This window comes from Thermochaetoides thermophila (genome assembly GCF_000221225.1).
Source record: "Thermochaetoides thermophila DSM 1495 unplaced genomic scaffold scf7180000011822, whole genome shotgun sequence".
In the NCBI taxonomy this organism is placed as follows: Eukaryota; Fungi; Ascomycota; class Sordariomycetes; order Sordariales; family Chaetomiaceae; genus Thermochaetoides; species Thermochaetoides thermophila.
Genome location: NW_006383038.1, coordinates 1,271,203 through 1,297,350, shown reverse-complemented (window position 1 = coordinate 1,297,350; position 26,148 = coordinate 1,271,203). Strand labels below are relative to the sequence as shown.

Sequence of the window (26,148 nt, the reverse complement as noted above, 5' to 3'; positions counted from 1 at the left end):
AGTCACACTGGCAACGAAGAAGCTCCTACCTAATTCCTCGGTTATGACTCCTTTTCACCATTGACGGACTATATATTTCCCCGTTGCAGACGACCTGTTGATTGGCCGTGGAGTTGTTGGCAGTGTTACTGCTCAGTGACGGTCACGGATGAATTGACCAAATGAGCCACCAGATCCGGTCTTCTCCAGAGTGTGAGGTTCGTCCCGAGAAATGCCGTTATGGTCATTGTGAACATCATGAGCGTGCTCCGAGGCTTCATCTCCAGAGCTCAGAGGAATGGAAGGGTTCCTGTTCCGCTGGCTACCCTCACGCCGGGTCTTGATTGAGTAGATGAGCCGCTGGATCACCTGGAAAATCCACGGTTTGTTTCCCTTGGCCAGCTTCCAGGACCAATATTCCTTTCTGTCGTAGTCAGGCGGGGCAATCTTCCCTCGAGACAGCTTCATGATCAGCCAGATGGCGCCGTTGATGGTCACGTAGGTGAACAGACCTCTGGTATTGTCGGTTGTCCGGTTAGCATTCGGCTGAGGGTCGAGCTGTAACAAGCAAACTTACGCAATGATGCCATAGGCAACACTGAAGCTGAAGGGGATGAATGTGAGGGTCACCATTGAGGGGATCGCATCGCCGACATAGCTCCAGTTAAGTTGGCTAATCTGTCGAATCATCATGCAACCGACCTGTACAGCAACTTAGCAATCGCCAGACAACACGTATCCTGCCTGGAGCTTACCAGAATTAATGTACCCCCAGTTGCCCAGGGCGGGATGGACGCGAAGATCGGGGCAAAAAACATGGCGATCAAGAAGCAGACCCCCGTGGTAACAGCTGTCAGACCAGTGCGTCCGCCCTCGGCAATCCCAGCAGCGCTCTCGACGAAAGTGGTGACAGGCGAGCAGCCAAACAGCGATCCAATGCTGATGCAAACTGCATCGACAGAAAAAGCGACAGTCGACCGGGGGAAGTCACGTTCACCTTTGTGGCTACGCGAACAGAAACGTGCCATCGTGTACAACGTCGCCGTGGCATCGATGATATCAACGTACAGGAAGGTAAACAGCGCCAGGGCGAAATGCTGCCCGTTGCCGCCGCTGAGGTCCCACTGCTGCTGTGCCAGCGTGTGCTTGATTGGGTGGAAGTAGACAACCTTGCGGAAGAAGTTAAAGCGATTATCGCCCTCGGCAGTGTAGGGGAAATAGGTGAAGGAGGTGCCGCGCCTGGAAGCTGTCAGGAGGCATTCTCGCATCAGCGATACCGGTGTTACTTACGGCCATGACATAATGGACACAATTGCGATACCGATGAGGATCGCTGCCTTTACATGGAAGATCAAGAGCAGGCCCGTAAGAAGGCCGCCGAAGACGATGCCTAGCCACATCTGCAGACATGTTATTCCTGATCTATAAACCTTTGGAGAACGAGGAATAATGAAACTTGCCTTTGGGTCCGACATGATACCACTGGCACAAATTCCAGCTTCATTGCGGAGATGCTCTGGACAACCGCTAATTGTCAGAGGGGCCGCGGTAGCTCCTGTAACAAGACCCAAGCCGGACTGGTACGACATGCCGACCAAGATCAAGAACAAGCCGATGCCCGCAGCACTAGCGATCTTGATGCAGATGGGAATGATCTTTACAAGCCAATGGCGCAGACCTGTCAAGGCCAGGAATAAGAAGATACAGCCCTCGATGAAGACAGCTGTGAGGGCAATACGGTAGTCGACAGGGCCGGTGCCCTTGACGCCGACAACTTGGTAGGCAAAGTACGCGTTAAGACCAACACCTGGGCTGGGAATGTGTCAGTATCAGGTTTGATTGTAATGCCAGTCGGATCACTCACCCAAGACAAACAGGCAAGTTGGTGAAAAGACCAAACAGGATACTTGAAAGCCCCGCGAGAGCAGCCGAGGCAGTAATAAGATCCAGTCGAACCTCTGTTGGACTGTTAGCACCAAAAATTTATCCTCAAGAATGCCAACATTTGTCCTACCCTCATAGCATTTGGTCCACTCAGTGTCATTACCACATTTTCCGTTCTGATCGAGCGGCATCTTGCAGTGACAACCATAGCCGGTAACCGCGAGAATCGCCGACTGTGTCTTGTCAACATTTCCAAGTACTCTTTTGCACTTGAAATGGTGTAACCAACATTAACAGCGATGATATACGCCATCGTCGCGAAAGTGGTCAGTCCAGCACGCAACTCCGTCGAAAAGGCGGTCCCCTCAATTTGCTTCGGCTGAAGTGGCAGGAGAGTTAGCCATTCTTGTTGTTCCCGACAATAGCGAAGAGCGACTCACATGACCGCTCCCATCGAGACGGAACAGGTAGCCGACAACAGACTTGGCGACCGCATCATTCAGGCGCTTGACGGTGTTCTGGTACCGACCGGATGGGGCAGATTGACGAGCATTTTCGGGTCCCCGGGTAGAACCTGGCTCCTGGCTCACTGAGCACATTTCAATTTCCTCACTGCAGCGATCGTTAGCATTCCTGTTAACAGAAAAGCTCTCTGAATGAAGAAATAAAACGAAACATTGCCACTGCGCGGCTGAGAATCCAGCTGAGGGAGATGTATCGAGGCACCACTGCATGAACTTGACTTTCCACCTCCAGAAGAGACAAAGGCAAAACACGACTCGACTTAACATGCTGTTGTCATACTCTGAAGCAGATCTGTCACCATCAGAAACCAAGGTTCAGCTGGCCTCGTCCAGCTAAGCCGACGAATGACAAAGCCGGGAGAGCAACACAAAGGTGCCCTCGGGTAGCAATGTTGGACACAACAGGAAGCTACTGACATATATGACATCTGTAGCTGAGATTTAAAAAAGTGTGCGGGAAGTCATACTTGGTTGCCATTTTAGCAGGATGCAGTGCCATTAATGTTGGCGACGTCTGTGAGGCGAAGATTCTGACCTGCAAGGTGTGGAATGGCGTAGAGAGGGAGCAGACAAAGTTCCTCTGAACAATTTTTCTCAGGCCGCGGAGACTCTTGTGTTGAGGAGGAAGGGTTGGAAGGAGGCTGCAAGGCAACAATTCCCAAACGGGGGAGTGATAAGCGGCAGCAGAATACCTCAAACGTGAAGGGGCAAAGGATCACTGAATGTGCGGCTGGACGTGGTCGGGACGAAAACCGTGTACAGTATAACAGAGCATAGTGCTAAAAGAGTTCTTATTCTGTTGATGCGCGAATTCTCAAAAGCAGTTTCAGTCCATCCGAACTTCTTGAGAAACAAAAGTCATATGTGAATTACGGGTATAAGGATCTCACACATTCCGTTGTGAAAAACATTTTGAACAATTGACTGCGTGCCAATTACCACAAAACATCTCATCTCTTCCCTTTGTCAACGGACCCTCAATTGAAGGCAAATTTCAGCCTTTTATGGCTAAAGACTTGCTGCTCAATAGCCAAGCCTGATGAGTTATTGGAAGAGTCCTTGACCCCCAGTTTTTAATGTGCATGCTGGCATCTGGTCAGCAAAGAACGCGAGTCTTCGTTCAGAATCAGAATATGCTCCATGTCCAGTTTGTCCAAGGATCTCTTGGCAATGTCAAGCTAAACAGGAGCATCTTTGAGTTCAGAGAGAAGAGACTATTTGTCCCTTGTTCTAAAAGTTAAAGGGGGAATTATAACGCCAGAAGGAACTTGTTCAGCAAAGTGATAGAGCGAACCTATTAAGAACACACCGAGACCAGATTGGAGTGGATCCATGAGCCTAGCCAGCAAAGCATATGCGCTGTGTGGCATGGATGTGCAAGCATCAACTGATCGACAGAGGCTCAACGGCTTCCGTCTTGGCAACCACATGGGTGGAGCCGACCGATCGGATGACCAAGGTCTGTTTCGGCAGGAGGAGCTGGGTTGGTCGGTGTGGGGCTTTCAACTGCCAGTACCGTTCTTGGTAGACAGGGATTGTAGGGACGTCCCTCGTGATTGGGTTCAGCTAGTCCAACTCCATCTGGGATTTGAACTGGCCAAGTGAATGATTTTTGAGGACAATAAAGGAAAATTAGTTGGGTTTCAGATAATAAGATGCTGGAGCTTATTTTTAGTTATGTTCTAAGCAGCCCACACAACTACTGGCAACTGATAATTGTCGAAGTCAGTGAGGAGTAACATTACTATCAACAAAGCATTGAGTCAGGCAACTTGTTAAAACGATCTTCCTGATCCAGATAATGTTTACCATAGTGGCAAAATCCGACATTACATAAGCATATCACCGCCATACTAGCATTGCACTCACAGCTAAAAAAAGGCAGTGTGTGACAATCCAGCTAGCCTTCCTGAAATGGGTTCGGAGTTAGTTCAAGGCTTATGGATCTGAGAGACAGGAGTTCTTACACGAGACTCTGAAGCACTGCGGTCACCAGTTTGGACAACCTTTTGTATTGCTGACTGGGAAATTTTTCCTCCCCTTCTCTCGCGAAAACATCTATTTACATTATTTACAGATGATCCGTCCTTGTTTCTGCTACTAATGGCTTTTCTTCATCAGTAATTTTGGCTCTGACGACCTTTCGTTAGTGACTCTTCGCCTTTATTGGTCGTTTTGGACCAGCGTGTACCGCGCCTCTATTGGTCCTTTGTGCCTGATCCTGCTTTATTTTCCTGATACCCCTTGTTGGTCATGACACTGGCATAACACTGGGCCAACAGGCATTGCTCTCTACAGCTGGGATATCACATATGCCCCACTTTTCTAATCGAGCATATTGTAGAATCATAAGCCCCACCTAATCAAAAGCAATTAGACTTTCGAACTCCATCCACCAAACAGTCGGTTGCCATGCTCTCACTATGACCATCTTCATCGCCATCGCCATCGCCATCGCCATCGCCATCGCCATATTAGCCTTATCCATTCATAGTAGCCCCTACTACATACCCGTACCAGCAAACCAACTAATAATATCCATTCCGTAACTTAGGTATCATCATCATCATCATCATCATTGACATTATCACCAAGTTTTCCATTTACAGTACTACCCGCACATATCCCGCGCTAACCAACCGACCGTTCCATAAAAAATTACACAAGTCAAAGTCGTCACAGTAAATATCCTCGTACCTAGACCATTCAATGCAAACACCCTAATAGATAGAAAATAATATAGTGATATTTCCGTAATAATCATTGCAATTGCCAAAAAAAGATACAAGTACCTAGGTCTAGCCAATTGAAAAGCTTACCCCTGGTGACGGTGCCATGCTAGCAGGGTAAGTGCAATGCTTGTTGGCGATCCTTGATCGGACTGGTTACTCAAATGAAGGTCTGCGTTATGCACGCATAGCTGTGCCAATGATTTGGTCTGGATTGACACAACCAACAACGGAGTCCCTTGAAGAAAACTTCTCTGAGTTTTCTGACAGGATCAGATCATAAGCATGAAAAAGGCATGCTATTATCCAAGTTACACGAATTTTTGTGGAAAATTACTTTCTCCTTCGTCTCAACAACGCGAAGTCTTCTAACTGACCAAACTGCTTTTTTAATCCCTCTCTAGTCTATGTGATACAACATGCTGGGTCTTGAACTGCAAGATCCCGGTTACATTGCAGTATGCTTGAGGAATCGTCTTTGAAGACATTTAGGAGCTTGAGCCGAACACTTTACACAGAGTTTTGCACAAGACCCCGTTCGAATAGCACCACACTAGTGTCCATGTCTAAAGTGTTATGATATGTCCAAATAAAAACTAGCCTCTTCCACCATAACATTGGATAGTTTCTGACCTACGGCAATACCTGCTCAGAGATACATCAGGCGGAAATATGTAACGCGCTCTCTCAACATTAGTCAACGACATGACCAGCTACTGGCTTTATACGTAAGAGAAAGGGGCCACAGAAGCACAAGTCACTCACTACGATTCAGATACTTGGGTAAATACAAGCTTTGCTTCCACTTTGACTAGGCAGATGACAAACTGCAGGACACGTAACGGCCGAGACATGGCGCTGGCAACTTCCCGGATCCTTCGTCACACAGATGCTGCCTTAGAGAACTGTCATCCCAGGGTTGTCTGCTCAAATCGGGAAGGTTCCTATCGAGGTCGATTCTCCCATCTGTTTCCACAGGGGGCGAAGCAGCGGTCCATCCCCCCGCTGCGAGAGGGAATTCGGCCCATGACCGCTGGCGGAAGTCCCAAGCTCACCCGGCCCCCTTATTTTTTCCCCAGGGGCCTCAGTAGATTCGTTGTGGTCATGTAAAACTCAGTAAGAAGCCAACCGTCCGTATTTATTTTCCATCTGAACCTGTTACATGGCTGGCCAGTTGATAGCGGCAACTGCATGGAAGGCTTCCAGGAGACCGGTACACCCCCCTGCTCATGGAGAGCATAGAACCCTCCTGTTGATTCAATTGCTGTTGGTAGTTGCGCTTTCCTGGGTTCCTGGAGAAGTCGCTCTTGCCCTCGCACGTGCTGACCGAACATGTCGCTGTGTGTCGCCCCCATTACGCGACTTACAGCGACCTACCCCTCATTATAATTGTTTTTTTCTCCCAACCTTTAGCCCCTCTTTTCCCTCAGTTAGGTTACTGCGCGCTCCATCCCCTCCTCCTCCAGACCTTCTCCCTTTCACAACAACTGTGGTTTTCGAATCGGTCATCCCACATTCGATAACCAAAGTTCAAGTACACTAGGCAACTGTGTCTCGAGGCATATTTCCCAGAACCCGGCCCCCAGCAAATCTTCTGACTGGTCAAGATGTTCGAATTTGAGTGGACAGACTTCGACCGGGAGACCATCGGCGAGCACCGCAGGAAGAAGGAGCTCGAGCGACGTCAGCAGGGCGCATACAAACCTGATCAAGAGGCACCGGCAACACGCAGTTCGTTGTTTTCTGACATCAAGGCGCCCAGTCTCTTCAAAGGGTTTGGCTGGAAGAAGAGCTTTGTTCCTTCGAACAAGACGGAGAGTCTCAGAGTTTCCAGCACCATCTCTACTGCGCCTAAGAACCATTACAGTACCTGGAACCATAAGAGCTCGACCCAGGCAGCTCCTCCTCTTCCTCCGCGACCATCTGGGACCGTCTTACGTCGGCAAACGAATAAGAAAGAGGACCTTTCTTCGCTCGTGAAAGATTCCTTAGCGACAAAGACCGAGATGACTGGCAAGAAGTCGTTAGATCAGTCGTATAGAGGTACCTACGCTCATTCTAATAAGCAGAAGTCTTCAAGCAGCTAACATTGTACTTCAGAATCCATGGTCTCGAAGGCAACCCAAACCAGCACTCCCACTACTAACTCTCAAAGAGTTGGGACGACCGCAAATCCCTTTAATGATCCAGCAACGCAAGGCCAGGTAGCCAAATCGGGTATCACAGTTGACGAAAATGTCAACTCAACTTTGGATACTGTTAAATATGCGACTTGGACTCCCTCCCGGGTCAGTCAATCATCAAGGCTGGCGACTCCTCAGACACCTGTCACCTATCGCCGTCAGCATTTCTCTGTTCTCCCTGAGATTGAGTGCTCTACCTCTTCTCTTATCGACGACTGGTACCAGACTCTGCAGGGTGTTGTTGTCCCCGACCCCATGTGGTCTGCTCCCGATGCCGTCATCCGCAGGGGCCAGGTCCTCGTTCCTCCCAATGCCCAGCTCACCCAAGCCGGAGCCGACACGCCTACCCGTCCCCCCGCTCAGGTCAGGCGCGGCCCTCGTCTCATCAGGCGCGCCCCCGTTCGCTTCTCGGCCTATAATCCCGATCAGTGGAAGCCCCCGCCGGAGTGGCAGATTATCCATTTCTCCAACAAGCCTCTTCCCATCCCTGCTCGTGAATCCATCTACAGTCAGGAAGGAGAAGATGAGAGGGAGGCTATGGCTTTGCTACTAGCCGAACGCGAAGCTCGTCGTTCTCGTGCTAGGGCTTCCCGGGTCTCTGGGCTCACTTCCCTGGACAAGAAGGCTCTAAGCCAGATCTGCGAGGTTTCTTCCAAGGGCAAGGCACCCGCCCAGAACGTGATCTAATCTTGTCAAAAGGGAGACAGAAAGAAAACGGAACAATTGAATGACGCCATTGAGCGTCTGTCTATCCATTACTTTTCACGAGAATGGGCAGCGCTACTACCATGTCACGTGACGTCGCCTATTTGATTTCGACAAAAATCCGGATCCACGAAATCACGGCTCAGCCGGATCAAGGAAGTTATGAAGATGGTAACATAGTGGGACTATGCCCAGTTCGTATATAATGGTTGTGTTTCCTGAGAACTACTCTGGTTTTCTGTCTACTATTTCTGATGGAGTTTCGGAAGGTGGCGGTAATGATTGATACCCCGGGATGGTGCATGGATCAGGAGCACATGCTCAGGATTTGCTGGGAAAAACGGGTTAACTAGGTACTTGTTCTTTGTTAATGATACCTGTACAAAGTGATGTACTTGAAGGACTGATGACACGAACACTGAACTTGCTGATTTATGGTGCTTCATCCTTCGATGGTACAGCAACTTAAGCCGTAGCTAACGTTTACTATATGTCTATCATGACGATGGCTTTCTACCTCGTTTGAATTTGCATGGAAAGTGTTTCTGGAGAGACTCTCCATCAACACTTAAGCTTCAGCCCCTCCAAATCCCAGCAGCCAAGTATTCCCTGATGACAGCTCAGGATCACTCACCCTGGCATACCCTCCTTAAGCACACAACTACCGAAACAAGCTGACTTAAATGGGTAAACCTCCTATTTCATGATATAATCCCACTCTCGGCGTCACACAACAATGACAGCGGCACAATTTGACTTGAGCCTGACCGGTTTCCCTACCTTCCCTGACACCCTCCCACACACCTTGCTTTCCCTCGATCTCACGGTTCGGGAGACTGAACTACTTCAACCCCCACGAGATTGTCCGTTTTACTCTACACAATGCGTCAACAGACAAATCGTTTCGCAAATACCGCCCACTGTCTCGTTTGCTGCACAGGAGCATGAAGTTCCCCTGCGCACAGAAAGAACATCGGGCTGTTGTGTGGGATATCTGCCATGGAACACACGGGAAGGTTAATCCAGGCAAGCAGCATCAGGGGTGAAGTAGCGATGGGAGGAAGTTTTGGTTGCATGGGGCTTTTGATGCATTCACATCTTTGCACACCAACAGATGGAGGTGCATGGGTGTGGTGGTAGGTTGCACAGTTCCTGAGCAGGTTAAAGGCGCAGAAACTCTGTTCTTCTTGTTCCTACTGTTGATGGCAACATTCTCCCTGGACGGGGATATCTCGTTTCCTACCGTTTGGTTTCCCGCCGCTTGAAACTCTTCCTGATGAGGAGCGAGTGGTGCTTGAGCTGGGTTGTACTGGATGGACCCTGTAACAATGTGGTCATCACAATCATCACAAACAAGAACGGGAACATTATCCGGATGTCCAGCCCAGTGAGGAATACATGACCCTGTACTTACTCTCCAATTCCCGATTTCGGGAGTCCTATCGACTGCATCAGTCGCCCATTCCAGTTCCAGGAGGATTCTCGGCAAGGACCAAATTTGAATCCTCACCAGTTTTAACTTATGAGAAAATTGGGAGAAAATTGGGGGCAAAAGATCGGTAAATAGTGCAGAGAGAAGGGGAGGGAAGGGGAGGGGGGATGCTGGGGCGGCAAGACAAGAACTCCGAGAGCAAAAGCCAATGTGTGCTCGAATGGGGTTATGTTCTCGTCGATGTGATTGAACTGATGCTGGTTTCTGAAACCTGTCGTACTAGACGAGACTCCCCGACGTGTTGGATCCTTCCGGAGACGCTCCATGCTCGCATTACGGTTCCCCTGGGGAAAGGAAACTTGAAGGCGTACGCAGCATTGTAATCATAACCATGTTGCATCCAGGTTAACTGCCTTTGTATTGAGCCCAAGACTCAATCAATAATGTACAAATAAGTCGGGAACAGAGGTTGACTAAGTGAAGTCAAACTCTTAGCCATGTGCGTGGCGCCCGTTGATCAACACACGAAAAACGATGGAAGCACATCCGTTTTTTTTCCAGAAGCCCATTCCACGTGTGGGAGGCCGCATAAAAAAAGGGGGAGCTTCGACGGTTCTGGAAAGCCCCTCCCGGTGCAGTTGCCCCTTCGGAAGTGTGGCTTGCGCACGTTCTTCTCCCTCAATGCGCTCCCGCCGCACACATATTGGCGACGCCCGTGTCAATTGCCGACACAGCGAGCTGCACCGTGTTGAGCAGAGATGTAGGAACTACTGTGTTGGAAGAAGCGGGTTGACCGACGAAAGGTTTACGTCAAGAGATCCGGGCAGCCGACACGGCTAAGGGCCAACAAGTGCTCAGATAATGATATGCATGATCAATGTGCTGGCCCACCAAAACGATGTTAAACATCGTCGGCTTTACAACGCCCATAGGGCTGAGACCAAATGGCGAGAATTCCATCGCGTCAAGGCCGACTCGGTCTCGGTCTGCGACATATAGAGGCTCGGTGAGGCTTGGTTGACGATAGAATTCCCCCACGTAATATATTTGACACGCGATCCGTCAACCGTGTCTCGCTACGGAACATTCGATACACCGGGCTCAATGGAATCTTGCAAGAGGCATTCCGTTTCGTGCAGTTCAGGTATTATTTCTTGAGGGCGATGGCGTCATCATCTGGCCAATGCTCAGCAACTCGGCGACTATATGGTTAATGAGTCGGCCGAGTAATTTTTGACAGTAATAGATGGATCTTATGAAAAATTTCCCTAGGTAGATACCTGCAGCAAAGTTTTAGTAACCCTGCATGGAGCAATGTCGCCACCTCTGAACAGATCGGATGGTGAGGGCTTTGAGCTCGTTTGTTTGCCAGGATTGCGGTATGGCCCGTGAGGAGGATGGGTATCTCCCAATTGCATTCAGAATGCGAACGTGTACTGTAATGGGGCCATAGCCATAGTAACGGTCGAATGGGCCAGTATGATATTATGTCCGGGGTGTGGAACGCTGAGTGTTAATTGCCACGGTATGGTTGGGACCCCAGATGTACGCGTGATAAGGAGAATGGTGCAGCGTTCCAACCATGGACCCCAGAGAGCCGGTGGGCGGGCGTTGCGTCGTCGGTATTAGCAGCCTGGATATCATCCACCTCCCACTGGCCATGATGCACACGTGCGGTTGCAGGAAGTCGGGACAAGATTGACAGGTGTGACACAGAGAGCCTAAGGCCACCCTCAGTTCAGCTTGTGGAGGTGGTGCCATGAAGAGCACCAATCGGTCAGTGGCGTTCGGAGAATAAGGCTGTCGCTGCGGCAGCCGGTTGGCAAGACAGGCGAAGATGTCAAGGCAGATCGCACATTTGGCTCATGTCGAGTTCTGGAATTGGGCTTGCGCGTCTGCCATGCTGCGCTAGTGAAGCTGTATGTGATACGACGCAGCAACGTCCGCGTGACGGGGACGAGTGGAAAACGTGGAGGAAAGCTTGGCACGATGCGGGGAGGCTCCGTTTGGCAATTGGCTCCACTATGTGGTGGACCCCGCCTTCGCTCTGCTGCCGTTTTGACTGGACGGAGCTGCTCAACATTGTGCAGAATTTTTATTAGGTGCAGTAGCTCGAGATCAGCGGCCAGGGCATGGCATGTCAATAGTTTTCAGCACCGTCCCCGTATTTCTCAGATCTAGAAATTGCGATGTTCTGGGACCTGGAGTGCAGCATGGTGAAAAACAGATTGGTAAGCAATCTTGCTGCAACTCTTGTCTTCCATGGATCCGATGAGACGCTGGCTGCTGGATGCCAAGGGTTGAATGTCGTGTGGGGCACTGGCTGCACCAGCTGGTGGACTTAGTGGAGTCCCCCGCATTTTGGTGGGGTCAAAATAACGTCTCCGCTGCTGGGCTTCTGGGGATGGTTCCCGAACTTGCTCTGTCCAGAGCAGCGGCGCTAACTCGACAAACTTTAGCAGCGCCCCGGCCATCAGTCCACATTCCACATTGCACTCCTTTCCTAGCAGCTGGCAGTTGAACAAGGAGGTTAGTGTGCTGATTGCGGGTAACACCGCCATTCCAAACCGATTCGCCGTTAAGTCGATCATGATAATCCAGATCCCCCTGCATCATCTTCGTGTGCTGCTGAGGCCAGGATAGCTGTAGTCGACCCAATGTAGGGCATTGTAGTATCTGGTTGGTACTATGCTCTCGACAGCCTGCCATCGTCACCCAAGATGCTACCCCCAGCTGGTACTCCGGACATCGACCACATTGTCCAGTTAGTAACCTGCTGCGCAGGGCGTGTTTCTGGGGGACCCTCCTTCTTGGCTACCCCCCTCGTGCATGGGCTCTATGCTTGATTGGTACAAGCTCGACGCTTGTGGGCAAACGGAAGCGGAGTCCTCTCCAACTTGTCATGATACCGCAACATACAACAGCGTCAGACGCCGTCGGACTGGCCAGAATAACGTCCATCTTTGATGCTGCCAAGATCTTTGGTTTTCCAGGCCCTTATGGAAGATCTGTCCTAACCGTGTTTGGCCTGTTGCGAGAAAAATGGGACCAGCAGGACTGACGGGGAACTCGCTCAACCACGGGGACCCTGGGACATCGGCGAAAGGATGACGATTCACATCCAACTTTCCCTTCAAGGATATTGGCCCGTTTTGGCCAACCTCCCCCATGTTGTTGGTCGCTGACTGGTATACAATCCACCCTCGCCCCCAAGACTCTGAGGGAGGTCCACCCCTAGTTCGATTCAGGCTCGTAGTTTAACCAAGGCGCTGGAACGAAACGACTCCCATCAGCTTATACTAGACGTCCTGAGAGCGACAACGACTGTTCGACGACACATCAATCCACTACTAGCCCAATATCTCGTACTTCCATGAACACTTTGTAACCGTGACAGTGCCGACCCTGGATCGGCGGCCGACCGAACTCAGCAAGCCGGTTGATACTCGTGGAGCCCGTTCTCGGACCCGTACACCAGAGAGGGGGCGAAGTCTTTAATCCCAAACAGAGACACCTACATTCGAGTTTCCACGCCTACCATATCATCACACAGCCAACATGTACCTCTGGCCAACGTCGAGTCTCGTAGGGCGCGCTTCCAACGTTGTGGACATATCAGATCCCGACTTTGTTCACGATGGCATCGACGTCTTCAGCATCTTGGAGAGAATAAGCTCTGTTTTCTCGTTTCTTGGGTCACTCGTCGTCATCATCACCTTCTGCGCCTCGAAGGCCTTCCATAAGCCTATTAATCGGCTCGTGTTCTACGCAACCTTTGGCAATCTCATCACCAATGTCGCCACGCTTATGGCTCGCTCATTCATTGGCGATCATACAGGCGCGGGCTGCCAGCTCCAAGCCTTTTTGATCCAAATGTGTGTTCCTATCAGAAAGTAACTGTTATATTGTGCCGACATATACTGACAACTCGATCTCCAGGTTCATGCCTGCGGACGCCTTCTGGACACTGGCCATGGCTGTTAACGTTTACCTTACATTTTATTTCCGTTTCGATGCCCAGAGGCTAAGAAAGATGGAAGTTCCCTACTTGCTTCTTTGCTACGGCATCCCCTGTGTCATTGCTGTAACCTTCCTTTTTGTGAAGACTCCTCAGAAGGGAAAAATGTACGGCAATGCGACGCTTTGGTGTTGGATCTCCCCGTCGTGGGATATCTTCCGTATCGCGACCTTCTACGGGCCTGTGTGGTAAGTTTAGGTGACCAGACACAGATATCGATGTGTGACTCGTTAAGAATCTAAACGGATTTGTTAAATATAGGATCGTGATGCTCATCACTTTCTTCATCTACATTCGTGCCGGTCGCGAGATCTACAAGAAGCACAAGCAGCTGCGGGAGTTTAGCTACACTACGAGCCATCATGACTTGGACCAGTTCGGAGGCATGGACGACCTCTTCACTTCCGTCAAGACAACCGAAGTGTTCGTCACAACCGAAGTCGCCGACAAGCAAACCATCGATCTCGCCCCCCTTGGTGCAGCTGACAACCGCCGCATCTCCACCGCCTCTGCCTCCCCCACCAAGCCGGCCAAGACTGCCTACTCCGTTACCATATCCTCCAACCAGCGGCGCCAGTCCCACGGTGACGACCTCGTCCTCCCTATCCAGACCAACGTCACTTTCGACTCCCAAGCCACAGCCACAACTTCAGCCCCGATCGCCCGCACCATCACCGGGCAAAGCAGCAATGCCCATCCTCTCCGTCGCCGCGCAGCTTGGGAAGCTAACAACGCCATCTGGTCATACACCAAGTGCGCCATCCTCTTCTTCACCGCCATGCTCGTCACCTGGATCCCCTCCTCTGCCAACCGTGTCTACTCCCTCACCCGCCAGGGTAAGGCCTCCCTCCCCCTGGAGTATATCGCCGCCTTCGTGCTTCCTCTGCAAGGTTTCTGGAACGCCATCATCTACGTCGTGACCTCCTGGAGCGCGTGCAAGCTTCTGTGGGCCGACATCAAGGCCTTCTGCCAGGGCAAGCCGCTGCCGAGGAACATGCACCCACATTTGCACCCGCACTACGGTCCGCATGATGACATGGACATAGTCATGAACATTCCTGGCATCACAGCGCAGCATCAGCGGTCGTTGAGCCATGATGACTATTACCACCAAATAATGGGCAGCGTCGGGGCGCGCAGCGGGCCGGGGGGGAAAGGCTCCGGGAATGAGGACGGGAAGAAGATGTTTGAGAGCGAGAGCATGACCGAGCTGGCGGGGAGTACAGACCGGAGTCGGTCCGGCTCAAGTTCTGGACCGACGGTCACCATGACCGGCACGTCGGACTATAACCAACAGATGAAGGGGTTAGAGAGATAGTGTATCCACTATCCACTACCTTGTTACTTACTATTCGATATGGGGAATGGGAGCCCCGGATAAACGATACCAGGAGTTTTGGGGGTATTTACGTTCATTTTCTGGGTTGTTTTGTGTATGCTGATTATGTTATAATTTCTAACGGATTGGGGAGAGTGTTGTGTATCATGACATAACACATGTATGGTTATGGACACAACTGGGTAAACTTGGGGAGATGGCAGTGTTTCGGGGGGGGGGGTATTTTGGTACTACGTATAATAATTGCTGGGATACCACAACTCTACTGATCTAATCTAGGGTCTTCTCTGTTCTCCAAAAAGCTGGTGTTGACACACTATCTCTGACAGTGTGTCTTTGATAGATATGTCTGTTCTTAGGTTAGGGTCAACGAAAACGATTGATTGGACTGGGTTTTGGAGTGGGCTTTGAAAGACGGAATGGCATGGTATCGAGATACCCCCCTTTTTCCATTTGCTTTCTTTCTCATCTTGCTCTCTGTGCATCTAGCTGCAGGAGGGCGCATTTGGCTAGCTGAAGAATCGATGGGTCAGCAAATCCCAACTTCCACCACACCACATGGCTACCTTGCATGCGCCATCATGATAATGCGACGCTACGTTAGTAAAGTGCGGGGAAATCTGGGCTGATTGGATCTGAGGACGAGCTGGCCAGGACCAGGGGGTGTGCCGGAGAGATGGGCTGATAGCATCTGCACCAGCGCAAATCTCCTTTTACTATGCTCTCGCTCTTCGCATCTCCCCGCGTTGCTGTGGCTTGTGGCTGAGCTGAATGGCATGGTTTACACTAACAGCGGCCAAACCCGTTTTCCCTGATGATGATGTCGTTGCCTGGGCCAGGGTTCGAACTAGCTGTACACTAATGCAGGGCTGGCTGCTGTCGTCCAGCAGCCGGAAGCATTGTGCTCCGGCCTGATCTCGTGTGGTTTTCACGTGTTGCCCACGCTCGGCAGATCTGGCTGTGATGCGTTTGTGTGCCTGGACTGATGGGTTTTGCCTTTCCCGGTTTGGGGCGGACGTGCCGTTGGGGTGGCTCTTTGCACCAATCTCGGCCGACGTGCACGTAGCAACGAGGGCGATCGGGTATGATAGCACTGCACTATATCTGAGTATATCATAACCGACTCTGACCTATACTAGCCCCGTCCACTGGGGACGATCCTAACACGCTTTCCTCGTGTGGGGGAAGGGATGTCCGGCATTGATAATCGGATCAGCATGTGTTCAATATTGGCTGACTTCTTTTGGTCCCCTTGTTTGCCTTCCCCTCATTCAGTTCTTTTCGATGGTATTTGCTTGGTGTGTGAGGCTGACGCTGACAAGTTGCCAGTCACCTGCAGTGGACGAACGGAAAGAAACCCAGCCCAGAATCATGGAATTTTGGAAGGGTATGGCGGGCAGATGGCGCCCACATATGCCAGAACGCTGTTCTTGACTTTTTGCTCGTCAGCTATTCCTTGATGAGGCAGCCGCAAGAGAACTCATTGCAGTGTGCACCGGCTCTTCTTTTCCTTCCTTGCCCCTACACTAGTATCTCGTGCTCATATCTGCCGCTGCATGGGGCCGCGTGTGTGCAGTTTATTTTCTTCTCACTTCTCACATTTTCCCTTCCGGGTTGTTCCTGGCGCCAACCGCGTGCTTGACTCGATGAGGAAAGAGTGAGAGCGCGGCTTGTGGTGGCTGCCACGCGACGCACTCCCTAATGATCGGCTTGCAGTGTTAGCCACTGGCCGGGGCGAGGCATTTTCACAGCTAGGGTTAGTTGCTTGCTGCAGTTTATCATGGATTTCCCCTGAGAGGCTGGGAAAATGCAATCTCTCAAAACTTTTTCTCAAATAACACGCAGTCTCAGAAACAGGAGACTTTGGTTGGCAAAGCCGTTGAACGTGGTGACACCTAAAACAGTTCTCGTATGGAGCGAGCAGTGAACATTTTGGTCGGAGAGGAGGAACGAAATGATGATGTGCGGCAACGGTTACAACACTAACGCAGCTAGTCAGAAAATTGTTCGCAGTACATGCCCACAGTTGAACCTTCTTGTTGGATCAAGACAGCCGCATTCTTTTCTGTCGTTTTGTTGACGTACTATCTTGACCGGCCAACCCTAGGATCCCTAGGATCTCACTCTAGAAAACTTTCAGGATCAAAACCAACTCGTATACTTATCTGAGCACCTTCAACTACTGTCTATCTTCACTGCCGCGGCAGTCGACCACACAGTAAGCAGTCTAGCGTCATCCTCCTAGGGGGGAATATCTCCAAAGATAACGGAGATTGTTTTACACTACGCGGTCTGGCCCAAATCAGCGGAGATGGACACGGGGAAGAAAATGCCATCATTACCGCCTTGCGAGGAGAGAGTGAGGCTAACGAGACCAAACTCCAACCAACCAAACCGCAAACCGAAACTCCCGAGGCAGGGCGTCATCAGCCGGGGTCCGGTCTGGCACATCTTGATCGAGCCCACATTGGTATTGGATCCGAATCTAGACCGGGGTTCATCACCAGGTGTGGAGCACCACGTTAATCGTGCGGAGTTCAGTGGAGCCATTACCGAAATTTCTCCACCAGCCCAGCACTCCCAGAGTCTGGGGAAATGGAGCCCTCGTTGTTGGTAGGATGGATGCAGAACACGAGCGCACACGATTTCACTTGTCTCTTCCTTTCCTGCAGCTCCTCCTCCCGTTCCATCTTTCTCTCCACTCCCACCAGAACCCAGCAGTCTGGCACTCTGGAGCTGGGGCAAAATCTCCAGTTGCGCTGTTGGCGCGCTGAAACGACAACTTCAGACCGTTATCGAATGATTCGCAGCAGTGTTGGTTCCAAAATGTAAACAACTTGAAAACAACCAAAACCGTTTCGGGCCGATCTCAAACACTTTTTGTCTTAAACTTGCTCACCGAGTTTCTGGGAATGTAGGGGCCAAAATATGAGAAAAACCAAGAGATTGCTGTTGTGCAAGCTTTTCACTTCCGTTGCTTTCTTTTTTTATCGGAATGCAGACCGAGAAACGGAACGGTGAGCGTCAAAATTCCGCTGCCTGTGTGTGGAACTGATCACGGTGAGCATGTCCAGGGTTTCGTCACGGAGGACCACCCTGGTGTCTGTGCGTTCCGTTTTTTCCACCCTATCCACTCACCAATTTGCTCCACCACGGTCTGAATGTAAGGGCTGTTTGACAAGCCGGTGGTGAGAACTTCATGCAAAACAATGGGTATCATCCTGATCATGGACATCTCAACTTACTGACTTGTGGATCTCGCGACTTTTATCTAATGTTGAAATACTAGTCGCTATTTATGCCAGTGAATATGTCGATATCATTTATCGGTTTAGCTAATGTTCTTGTGATGAAAATACAAGGAACTTGTATTTTCTAATAGCTTGGTCGTAATTACAGGAAGAAACCACAGTATTCACAGAAAGAGAGAAGCTGAAGGCTAGAGAATACTTTGTGATTTCACAATAACATTACGACAAGTGTCTCCCCTTGATGTGAACAGTCATTGATAAGACTCAACAAGCATGAAACTCAACCAAAGAATCAGTGAACACTGATTAAAAGTAAACTATTCTACTTATGCCAAATGCGTCAAATCCCCCTTAACTTTCGATCCGCACCCTCTGTTCAACCCCATCCTCCTCCACAACAACCGCCCCTTTCTCCCTGACAACCTCCACAAACTCGGCACCAACCCTCAACCCCTCCACAGCCCTCATCGCCCTCTCTACCTCCGCCTGCCTCCGTTCAGCCACCAATCTTCTCAACGCACTCACCAAAAACTCAGCCACGCTCTCCACGGGCCATTCATCCGGCAGCAGAGGTAGCACCTCAAGCACATCAAACCACGCACCGAACCTTTCCAACAGGGCACTTGTTTGGGCAAGACGCTCGCCGCCTTCGTCGGGCAGAGACAAGAGAGAGCGGAGGAGTGTGTTGAAGAGGGCACATTGGTCTGCCCAAGTGGGCGGGAGTGCTTTTTGGACTGATGCGGATGGGCCTCCTGTAGCTGTGTGGACGGTTGTTGCGGGGAGCAGGGCACCGCTGCCGCGGAGACAGTAGGATACGGCTGTGTCGTAGTCGCCTAGGCGGTGCACCAGGAGATGGAGGGCTGTGGCGTGGTTGGAGGCACGCGCAGCGAGGATGATGGCTTCGGGAACGAGGAGGTGGGACGGGTGGTGGCTTGTGAAGGTGAAGGAGTCGGTTTGTTGGGGTTGTTGATCGTCGTTGTTGGCAGAAAGTGGAAAAGTGAGGGTGTCGATCCGCTGGCGGATGGCATCGGCATCGTAGTCGTGGCCGCCGCCTAAGAGCTGGAGCAGACGGAGACGGGCCTGCCAGGCCTCGTTGTCGGGTGGGGCGTTGTCGGTGAGGAAGCGGAGGTAAGTCGGTTTCGGGGGTTGCAGAGCTCGGTAGGTATCGTATGAGGCAGCAATATTCTCGCACGACACCGGCGAGGATTGTAGGTCGGCGATCACAATGTCCAGGTAATATGTGATGAGCTCGTTGACGTAGGATGTGTTGCCTTTGCCGAAGACGAGGTGCTCTAGGTAGTATTTGACCGCCCCAGGGGCTTCAGCCCGGAGAAGAGCAACAACTTGAGAATGTTGGAACTTGGGGGCTTTGCTCTTCTCGTCCGTAAAGACCTGGACGCCAAGCTTAGGGTTGCGACTGGCAAGCCATAGACCATACTCTTGCACCAGCGCCTGGTTGCTAATATTAGAGAGGTAGTTGCGTAGGCGCAGTTCACCATCGCCGAGTTCGCCGCCTTTGTCTTCCTCTCCCTCAATGATACGCTTCCATGTTGCCAACACGTCTGCGATCATCTTGCGATGTTGATATAGCCGGCTGAGGACAAAGAGACGGTGATACGATTCGAGCAGGCTGACTGCCCGGTCGAAGCAGTCTACTCCATGGTCGACCAGGTCGTACAGTTCCTTCCTGACCGTACCTGGCTTTCCCGTCTGACCGGGAGGAGTGTCCTTGTCAAGCTCGAGTAGGACCAACAACAGACATGCGTCAACCGTCCGGAAGACCTCGTCCGAGATGCTACCAAAACCTTTCTTCTTCCGCCAGGCCAGCAAGAAGCGTCTAAGGAATTGCAGAACGGGAGGAGACAATGTGCAGATCGAGGGTGTGACCACCTCTTCCGACCCCATGGCGATGTAGCTGTCAACGAGGGTCTTGACCCCACCGTAGATCCATATACCTCTGGTCTTCACCACGATTTCGTTACGAAGAGCGGGAATCAGGGATAGGACGACTCGCGGGTCCAAGTCTCCGTTGAGAAGATTAACCTCCATGGCTTGTCGCTCCAGGTCGCTGAACGGTGGTTCGGGACAGTTCAGGAACGTAGCCAGCAGCATTACACTTGCTTTTTGTCTGACGTAACCAAGTGTCATGAACTCAAGCTCGGTGGTGGGTTCTCGATCTCTGATGGACTCCAACAGGGTCAGCAGTTGGTGCCGTGACTCGACCGTACCTGGCTGGGTAGCAGCAGAGTCGAGAACAGCATCCAGCTGAAGAAGTAGAGGGTTTCGCACACCCCACCAGATGTCAGGTCCAGCCCAGATGGCTAGACGCGATGAAGTTTTCGCCAACTGCCGCACAAACTCCTCTGCTTCTTGATTCCTCGTCTCTTCCCACCCAGGGGGCAGAGTCTCGTCATCGGACTGATCGAAGAGCTGCTGTTCCTCTGAGAGCCTTCTTAAGGACAAGGCCGTACGAGAATCTGTGCGCTTCAGAGACGCTGTTGGGGTCTCCGGCGGCCCCTTGAACGGGGTGAATCGACGCTGGGACAAGCGATCTACCACGTCGTCGAACACTACCTCCTCGCTCTGTAGAAGCAGACGGACACCGACTGGTGTGTTGGTAGGGAGCTTCTTGGAGCTCATATCACAAATATCCAGCCACCATTTCTCCGGCTCATCTTCACCCACGCTGGCATCGAAACGTTGAATCTCAAGCCCATGATGAGTACCATCTTCGAAGTCCCTGGTCATGGAAGCAAGCACAAAGCTCTCTTCGACTTGAGGAGGACGTGATGAGGCTGGTGTTGAAGGGGGGTTGGCATTATTGTCGACCACAATCTCTTTGGGGTACCGAGCGAACTCGAGTGTCGGGCGAGTAGGGTCACCATCGAGATTGACGAACATGCCTATTCCTGGGTCAAGAGGTGTTGTTCCCGTTACTAGGAGGAACTCTTCCGGTGTTGGTGAGAGGATGTGTGGCTTTAAGGGAGCTGATCCTGGCTTCGGCGATGGCGTCGCTCGTACCGGAGGGGTACCGGCGCGCGGAGGGGCAGAACCGGTAGCCTGAGGAGGTGACGGGTCGGCGCCGTCTCGGGGAGGGGCAGGCAAAGGCTTGTCTGCTGGGGCAGGACTGCGCGAGGGCGTAGGGGCGTCAGGGGCTTGGAACACTGGTTCCTCAGGCTCGCTCGGTCTCCTGTCGGGTCTCCTCATGCCAGAGATAAAGTCACCAAAACTTGTACTTCTAGAATGGGAGTGGACGTGAGATGGCGGGTGAGCTGTCGCTGATGATGAACTCCTGGACAAGCTGCCACCAGCGGCAGTCGCAATATCCTGTGGTTGACCAAACACACTACCAGGCTGCGGCTCGTCCAATGATGAGATGCTCATCAACGGGATCTTGAGCTGGCGATCGATGTCCAGCAAGGCGTAGCTTCTCGCATCGGCTACACAGGCGATCGAATCCCGACGCACAGTGAGCGTGCTTCCGGCATAATCGATTTTCTGGCAGCCCGGTCAGACTGAATCACAAACTGAAAGGATCAGATACCATACCCTAATAACGCGTGCATCCTCTTCGCCTATCCTGACCACCTGGATGCGGCGGCTCAGGGAGAGCAGGATAGTCACGCCAGACCGATCATTCCCAACGCCAACCACGCCCTCATTCAAGTCCACGCCACCGATCCAGCTGCAGTTTCGGACCTGGGTCGTTCCAAACACTGGACTTAGTTCGGGTAGTGAGTAGAAGGTGACGGTCCAGTTACACAGGACACATGCTTTCCCGACACGGGGCAGGAGGAGGATCTGCTGTACACCGGGACGCGAGCTATTGGAGCTCTCGGAGTAGGCTGGGGGCAAACGAGAGGCGAGAATAAAGGCTGATTGTCCGTTGGGATCCTGGGGATCTGGGGGTATTCTAAAGAAATGGAGAAGCTCCGAAGCGCTGGTGCCGACATAGAGATTGCCGTCTGGAATAAGGGGCAAGGGTTAAGCCATGGCCAGGTCAGTAAGGGCTTGTGCTCAAGATTTCACATAGGTACTTGATATCGACCAAGACCAAGTAGCTTCATACCATAATACTCAACGCAGTTTATTTTGACATTCTCATTTCTTCCGTCAGCTGACAAGGGAACATCCAGCAACAGCGGGCGCAAGGCGTAGGGAAGCGTTCCTGGGAGCGTTGTTGGGGCTATTGCCTGCGCTCCTTTGGCCCTGTTCCTCTGAACATCAGACGCCATTGCTCACTCCGAACCATCGTCCCGAATGAGATGTGTAAGGACTGTCGTAAGTGAAGCGAGTCTGAGTACTCGGGTGACGGGACAATCGGATGCGAGATGCGGGGCAATAAGCTAAGCCTCGCGTGAACCTCGAGGGCTCAATTTAGGGGACTGACCAGATGTCCTCCGTGTCTATCTGTGTGTGGTAACTTTAGCGTAATTTTGGTGTTCTTGAGCAGCCGTGACCTTTGTGGCCCATTGCGCGTGTCACGGAACACTTGAGGGGTCGACAAGACTGATGATGAGCTGTGGCTTGGAATTTGGTGTTGAGCAAACTGCAGTTGCGATGTGAGTCCACATTGCGCTTGAGGTGAGTTTGGTCCCCTGCATCAGCTCCCGCACCTCACCGGAACCAAGAGGAACTGGGCCCACTCACTTGGTCTTGGCGTTACGCGCAGGCATCTGCGGCAGTCCGTGTGGGCTTTGCGGCCACGACGACAGCTTCGGCTCTCAGCTTCAACCCGTTTCAAGACAGAATCTAACTGGAATGCGGCAGCTTGTGATCAAGGACAGCATCCGGCCTGATCAACACCCAAAATTACCGATGAACATTACCATATCTGATATCGAGTTCTCATAGCCTGTAATCCCAAACTCCCCGTAGCGCTCACGTCGTCTTGAGATCATTCTCCCACAGGTCCGTCATCGCATTATCACACCAACAGCCGCGCGCAACGCAAACAGCAAGACGTAATGGGCGAAGGGTCCGTCGCAGACACCGTGCCCCCGGCACCCCCAAGCACGGCCAACAAGTTCCAGAACGCCATCTCACAATGGAGGAGTATGTCGTGACACGAGTCCGTCTCTCCCGTGTGTTGCATGTGCTCTCGGCTGACCATGCTGGCCCCTCGCTCTAGCCGTTGACTTCACGAACCTCATCTCGAACCTGGACAACACTGCCTCCGAGATCGTTGCCTTCCAGCGCGACTCGACCGTGCAGAGGAAGGACCTGGCGCAGAAGACAAAAGACTTTAGGAAGCTTGACGATGCTAGCAAGCTTGCCGAGATCAAGGGCCTGCTTAAGGGTAAGTCTTGTACCCCTGAATCACGGACGCTCAGGATAAATTCTGATCTCTTACGTTCCCAGCCTACCAAACCTTTATCGATCTCCTGACAAACCACTCCAAGTCCGTCAACTCAGCCTTCCTTCATGCCTACACAGCCCTGTCCGAAGCCCCCGACCCCTACCCCCTGCTCGAGGCGTCGGTCGACTCGATGCTCGTCTCCGAAGACACTCTGCCGAAGCTGACCGAGGAGAACCAGCATTTGCAGAAGACGGTTTCCCGGCTGACAAGCCAGCTGGAGGAAACGGAATCCAGGCTGCAGGCAGAACGTGACACGCGCAAGAAGCTTGAGGAGACCCTGGAGAGCAAGGTCAGGGAGGTCGAGTCATCATGGACTGCTGTGCTGGAGGAAAAGAAGGACAACTGGGAGGCCAAGGAGAGAGCGCTGGAGGAGAAGATTGAGAACCAGGAGCGCCTGCTTAACGAGATCAAGGCTAGCTACGAGGTCAACCAGCGGCTGGGCAAGGCAGACGATGCCGAGAACCAACAGGGGCATGTTACCAGTGCCGAGCTAGAGATGGTCAACGCCGACCTCGAGCGGACCACGGCACGGCTTGCTGAGGTTGAAGCTCGGAACGAGCAGCTCCGTTTGGAGCTAGCCCAGGCCAAGTCTCAAGCCTCTTCTCAGACTGTTACGTCCCTAGAGGATGACCCGGCCTACATGCGGATGCAGTCTGAGAACTCTTCACTCATCCGGAAGCTGGAGGCGGTACGGGTAGAGAAGGAGGGCTTGAAGCGGGATCTGGATACCAAGCTCCGTGGTTTAGAGAGAGAGGTTGTACTGCTCAAGGAGGAGAGGGATGCGCTGAAGGCCAAGGTGCAGAAGTGGAGTGACTACGATGAAGTTAAGCAAGAGCTTGAGGTACTGAAGAGTATCGAGTTCTCCACCGGCGACGATGACGACGCTGTTGCCGATGAGAACAGCTCGAAGCTCTCAAGCAAAGGCGACAACCTCGAGCAACTCCTGCTTGCTCGCAACAAGAAACTAAGCGACGAGCTCACCATCCTGCGCGTCTCCCACCAAGATCTGCAGGGTAAGCTTCAAAAGCTACAAGACGAGCTCTCCCGCACCAACGCCGAGCTCGAGAAATCCCAAAGCCTCAACGAAAAGCTGGAAAACGAGCTTTCCACTATCCAAGCCGAAGCAACCAACGCCTTCCCCTCGGGCGCCTCCGTCGCCGGCACTGCCTACCGTTACGCTCCCTCTGTAGCCCCCAGCCGCCGTCCCGGCGGGCGCACCTCCCCGACCTCTTCCATCATCAGCGGCTTCAACCCGCGCGACCCGTCCGACGACCGAGCTTCCACACCCGGTTCTGGCATCCTTCCCATGATCACGGCCCAACGTGACCGCTTCAAAAAGCGCAACGCCGAGCTCGAGACGGAACTCAAAGAAGCTCACCGCACCATCTCCCAGCTGCGGCAGGAAGTCGCAGCCCTCCAGCGGGATAACCTCAATCTCTACGAGAAAACGCGCTACATTGCCTCTTACAACCGCGCAACCACCTCCAGCGCGATGACTTCTTCTTCCTCGGCCTTCGCCGTCGGCTCTTCATCAGCGGCAACAAACCCTAACCCCTCCACAATCCCCATCTCCCCCAGCACTTCACCATCTCCTCCCACGCTAGACCGCTACCGTAAGGCATACGAATCAAACCTCTCCCATCTGTCCCCCTTCGCGGCGTTCCGTGGTCGGGAGTCGGCCCGAGCCTATCAGAGGATGAGCCTCCCTGAGAGAGTGGTGTATTCCCTGTCTAGAGCGGTACTGAGCACGAGGACGAGACGGAACTTGTTTGCGTGCTATGTGGTGTTGTTGCATTTGCTGGTGTTTTATACACTGTTTTGGATGGGAGGCTGCGAGGTGGATCGGTTTGTTGAGGTTGGAGGGGCAGTGGTAGGGACGGCTGCGGGAGCAGGAGGTGATGCTGGGGTTGTGGGGGAGGGGAGGGATTGGAGGGAGGGGCAGGTTGAGAGTTGACTGAATGGGAGAAATGGCGTTGTGTAACCTGTGAGACTGTGTAATATTAGGGAAGCTGATTGTGTTGGCATAATGCTGGCAAGCAAAGGATATGGGCATTTTGGATGTGTGAGCTTGTCTGGATGTAAATGCGATTAGAGACCTGTCCAGGCTGGCTGAGCAAGGCGGTCTTCTTCCCTGCACCATCGGAATCTCAGCGGTTCTTCGGTTGGAGGAGAAGCAGCTAGCCGTCTTTGCGGGCGCCTGTCAGAATGACGCGCAGGAGATTGGCCACGCCAATGCAGTCCTCGAAATGTCCTTAACTTTGTGGAGGAGGGGACCACATGATCTGGGTTGCATGTATGGACCTTGTTTGGTGGAGGGCGATTGATTGGGTCTTGGGTCGGATTCGAGAGCATATAATTTGTGTATGTCGCTGCTGTGCCACTGGACGGGCATCGGGACTGAGGGTTTCCGAAGCGTTTACAACCCCCACGTATGAACAGTTCCTTGTTGTGCCTGTGGATAGATAGACAACATCGAGAATAGGACCAAGACTGGCAGACTCCAAAATTCTACCCCACGTCTTTTTACTTTCCAGGATCATATTACTTCTTTCCCGCAAAACCAGGAAGTCAACCGTCCGCTGTAGTCACCGACGAACCCGACAGAGCGGCTAAACGGCTTACCAACACCTTATCCAACCTTCTCGCCAAGCGTGTCCCGAAGCAACGGAACATGTCCTCCCATGGACGTCATGAGCGAAGGTGGCTGCTGAGTATCCCGTTTCCCGTGTCCTGTGCTACAACCCA

General features: G+C 52.1%; 5 protein-coding genes across 5 annotated transcripts; 3 read left to right on the top strand and 2 right to left on the bottom strand.

Annotated features, from left to right (window-relative positions):
* Positions 1-132: 132 nt before the first annotated feature.
* Positions 133-2,865, bottom strand: CTHT_0067950 (uncharacterized protein; the record flags this gene model as incomplete). The annotated part of the gene is made up of 10 exons (XM_006697023.1): positions 133-493; positions 557-681; positions 735-984; positions 1,048-1,218; positions 1,270-1,791; positions 1,844-1,937; positions 1,994-2,096; positions 2,153-2,242; positions 2,304-2,475; positions 2,855-2,865. The coding sequence occupies 10 exons, from the start codon at positions 2,863-2,865 to the stop codon at positions 133-135; spliced, it is 1,899 nt and encodes a 632-aa protein (XP_006697086.1).
* A 3,858-nt stretch (positions 2,866-6,723) lies between these two features.
* Positions 6,724-7,986, top strand: CTHT_0067940 (uncharacterized protein; the record flags this gene model as incomplete). Its single annotated transcript, XM_006697022.1, has 2 exons — positions 6,724-7,159; positions 7,217-7,986. The coding sequence occupies 2 exons, from the start codon at positions 6,724-6,726 to the stop codon at positions 7,984-7,986; spliced, it is 1,206 nt and encodes a 401-aa protein (XP_006697085.1).
* A 5,008-nt stretch (positions 7,987-12,994) lies between these two features.
* Positions 12,995-14,772, top strand: CTHT_0067930 (receptor-like protein; the record flags this gene model as incomplete). The annotated part of the gene is made up of 3 exons (XM_006697021.1): positions 12,995-13,311; positions 13,376-13,642; positions 13,716-14,772. 3 exons carry the CDS (start codon positions 12,995-12,997, stop codon positions 14,770-14,772), a joined length of 1,641 nt encoding a protein of 546 aa, XP_006697084.1.
* A 3,623-nt stretch (positions 14,773-18,395) lies between these two features.
* On the bottom strand, positions 18,396-22,279 carry CTHT_0067920 (tgf beta receptor associated protein 1-like protein; the record flags this gene model as incomplete). The annotated part of the gene is made up of 3 exons (XM_006697020.1): positions 18,396-21,542; positions 21,594-22,009; positions 22,114-22,279. The coding sequence occupies 3 exons, from the start codon at positions 22,277-22,279 to the stop codon at positions 18,396-18,398; spliced, it is 3,729 nt and encodes a 1,242-aa protein (XP_006697083.1).
* A 732-nt stretch (positions 22,280-23,011) lies between these two features.
* Positions 23,012-25,357, top strand: CTHT_0067910 (uncharacterized protein; the record flags this gene model as incomplete). The annotated part of the gene is made up of 3 exons (XM_006697019.1): positions 23,012-23,099; positions 23,176-23,343; positions 23,406-25,357. 3 exons carry the CDS (start codon positions 23,012-23,014, stop codon positions 25,355-25,357), a joined length of 2,208 nt encoding a protein of 735 aa, XP_006697082.1.
* Positions 25,358-26,148: the final 791 nt, after the last annotated feature.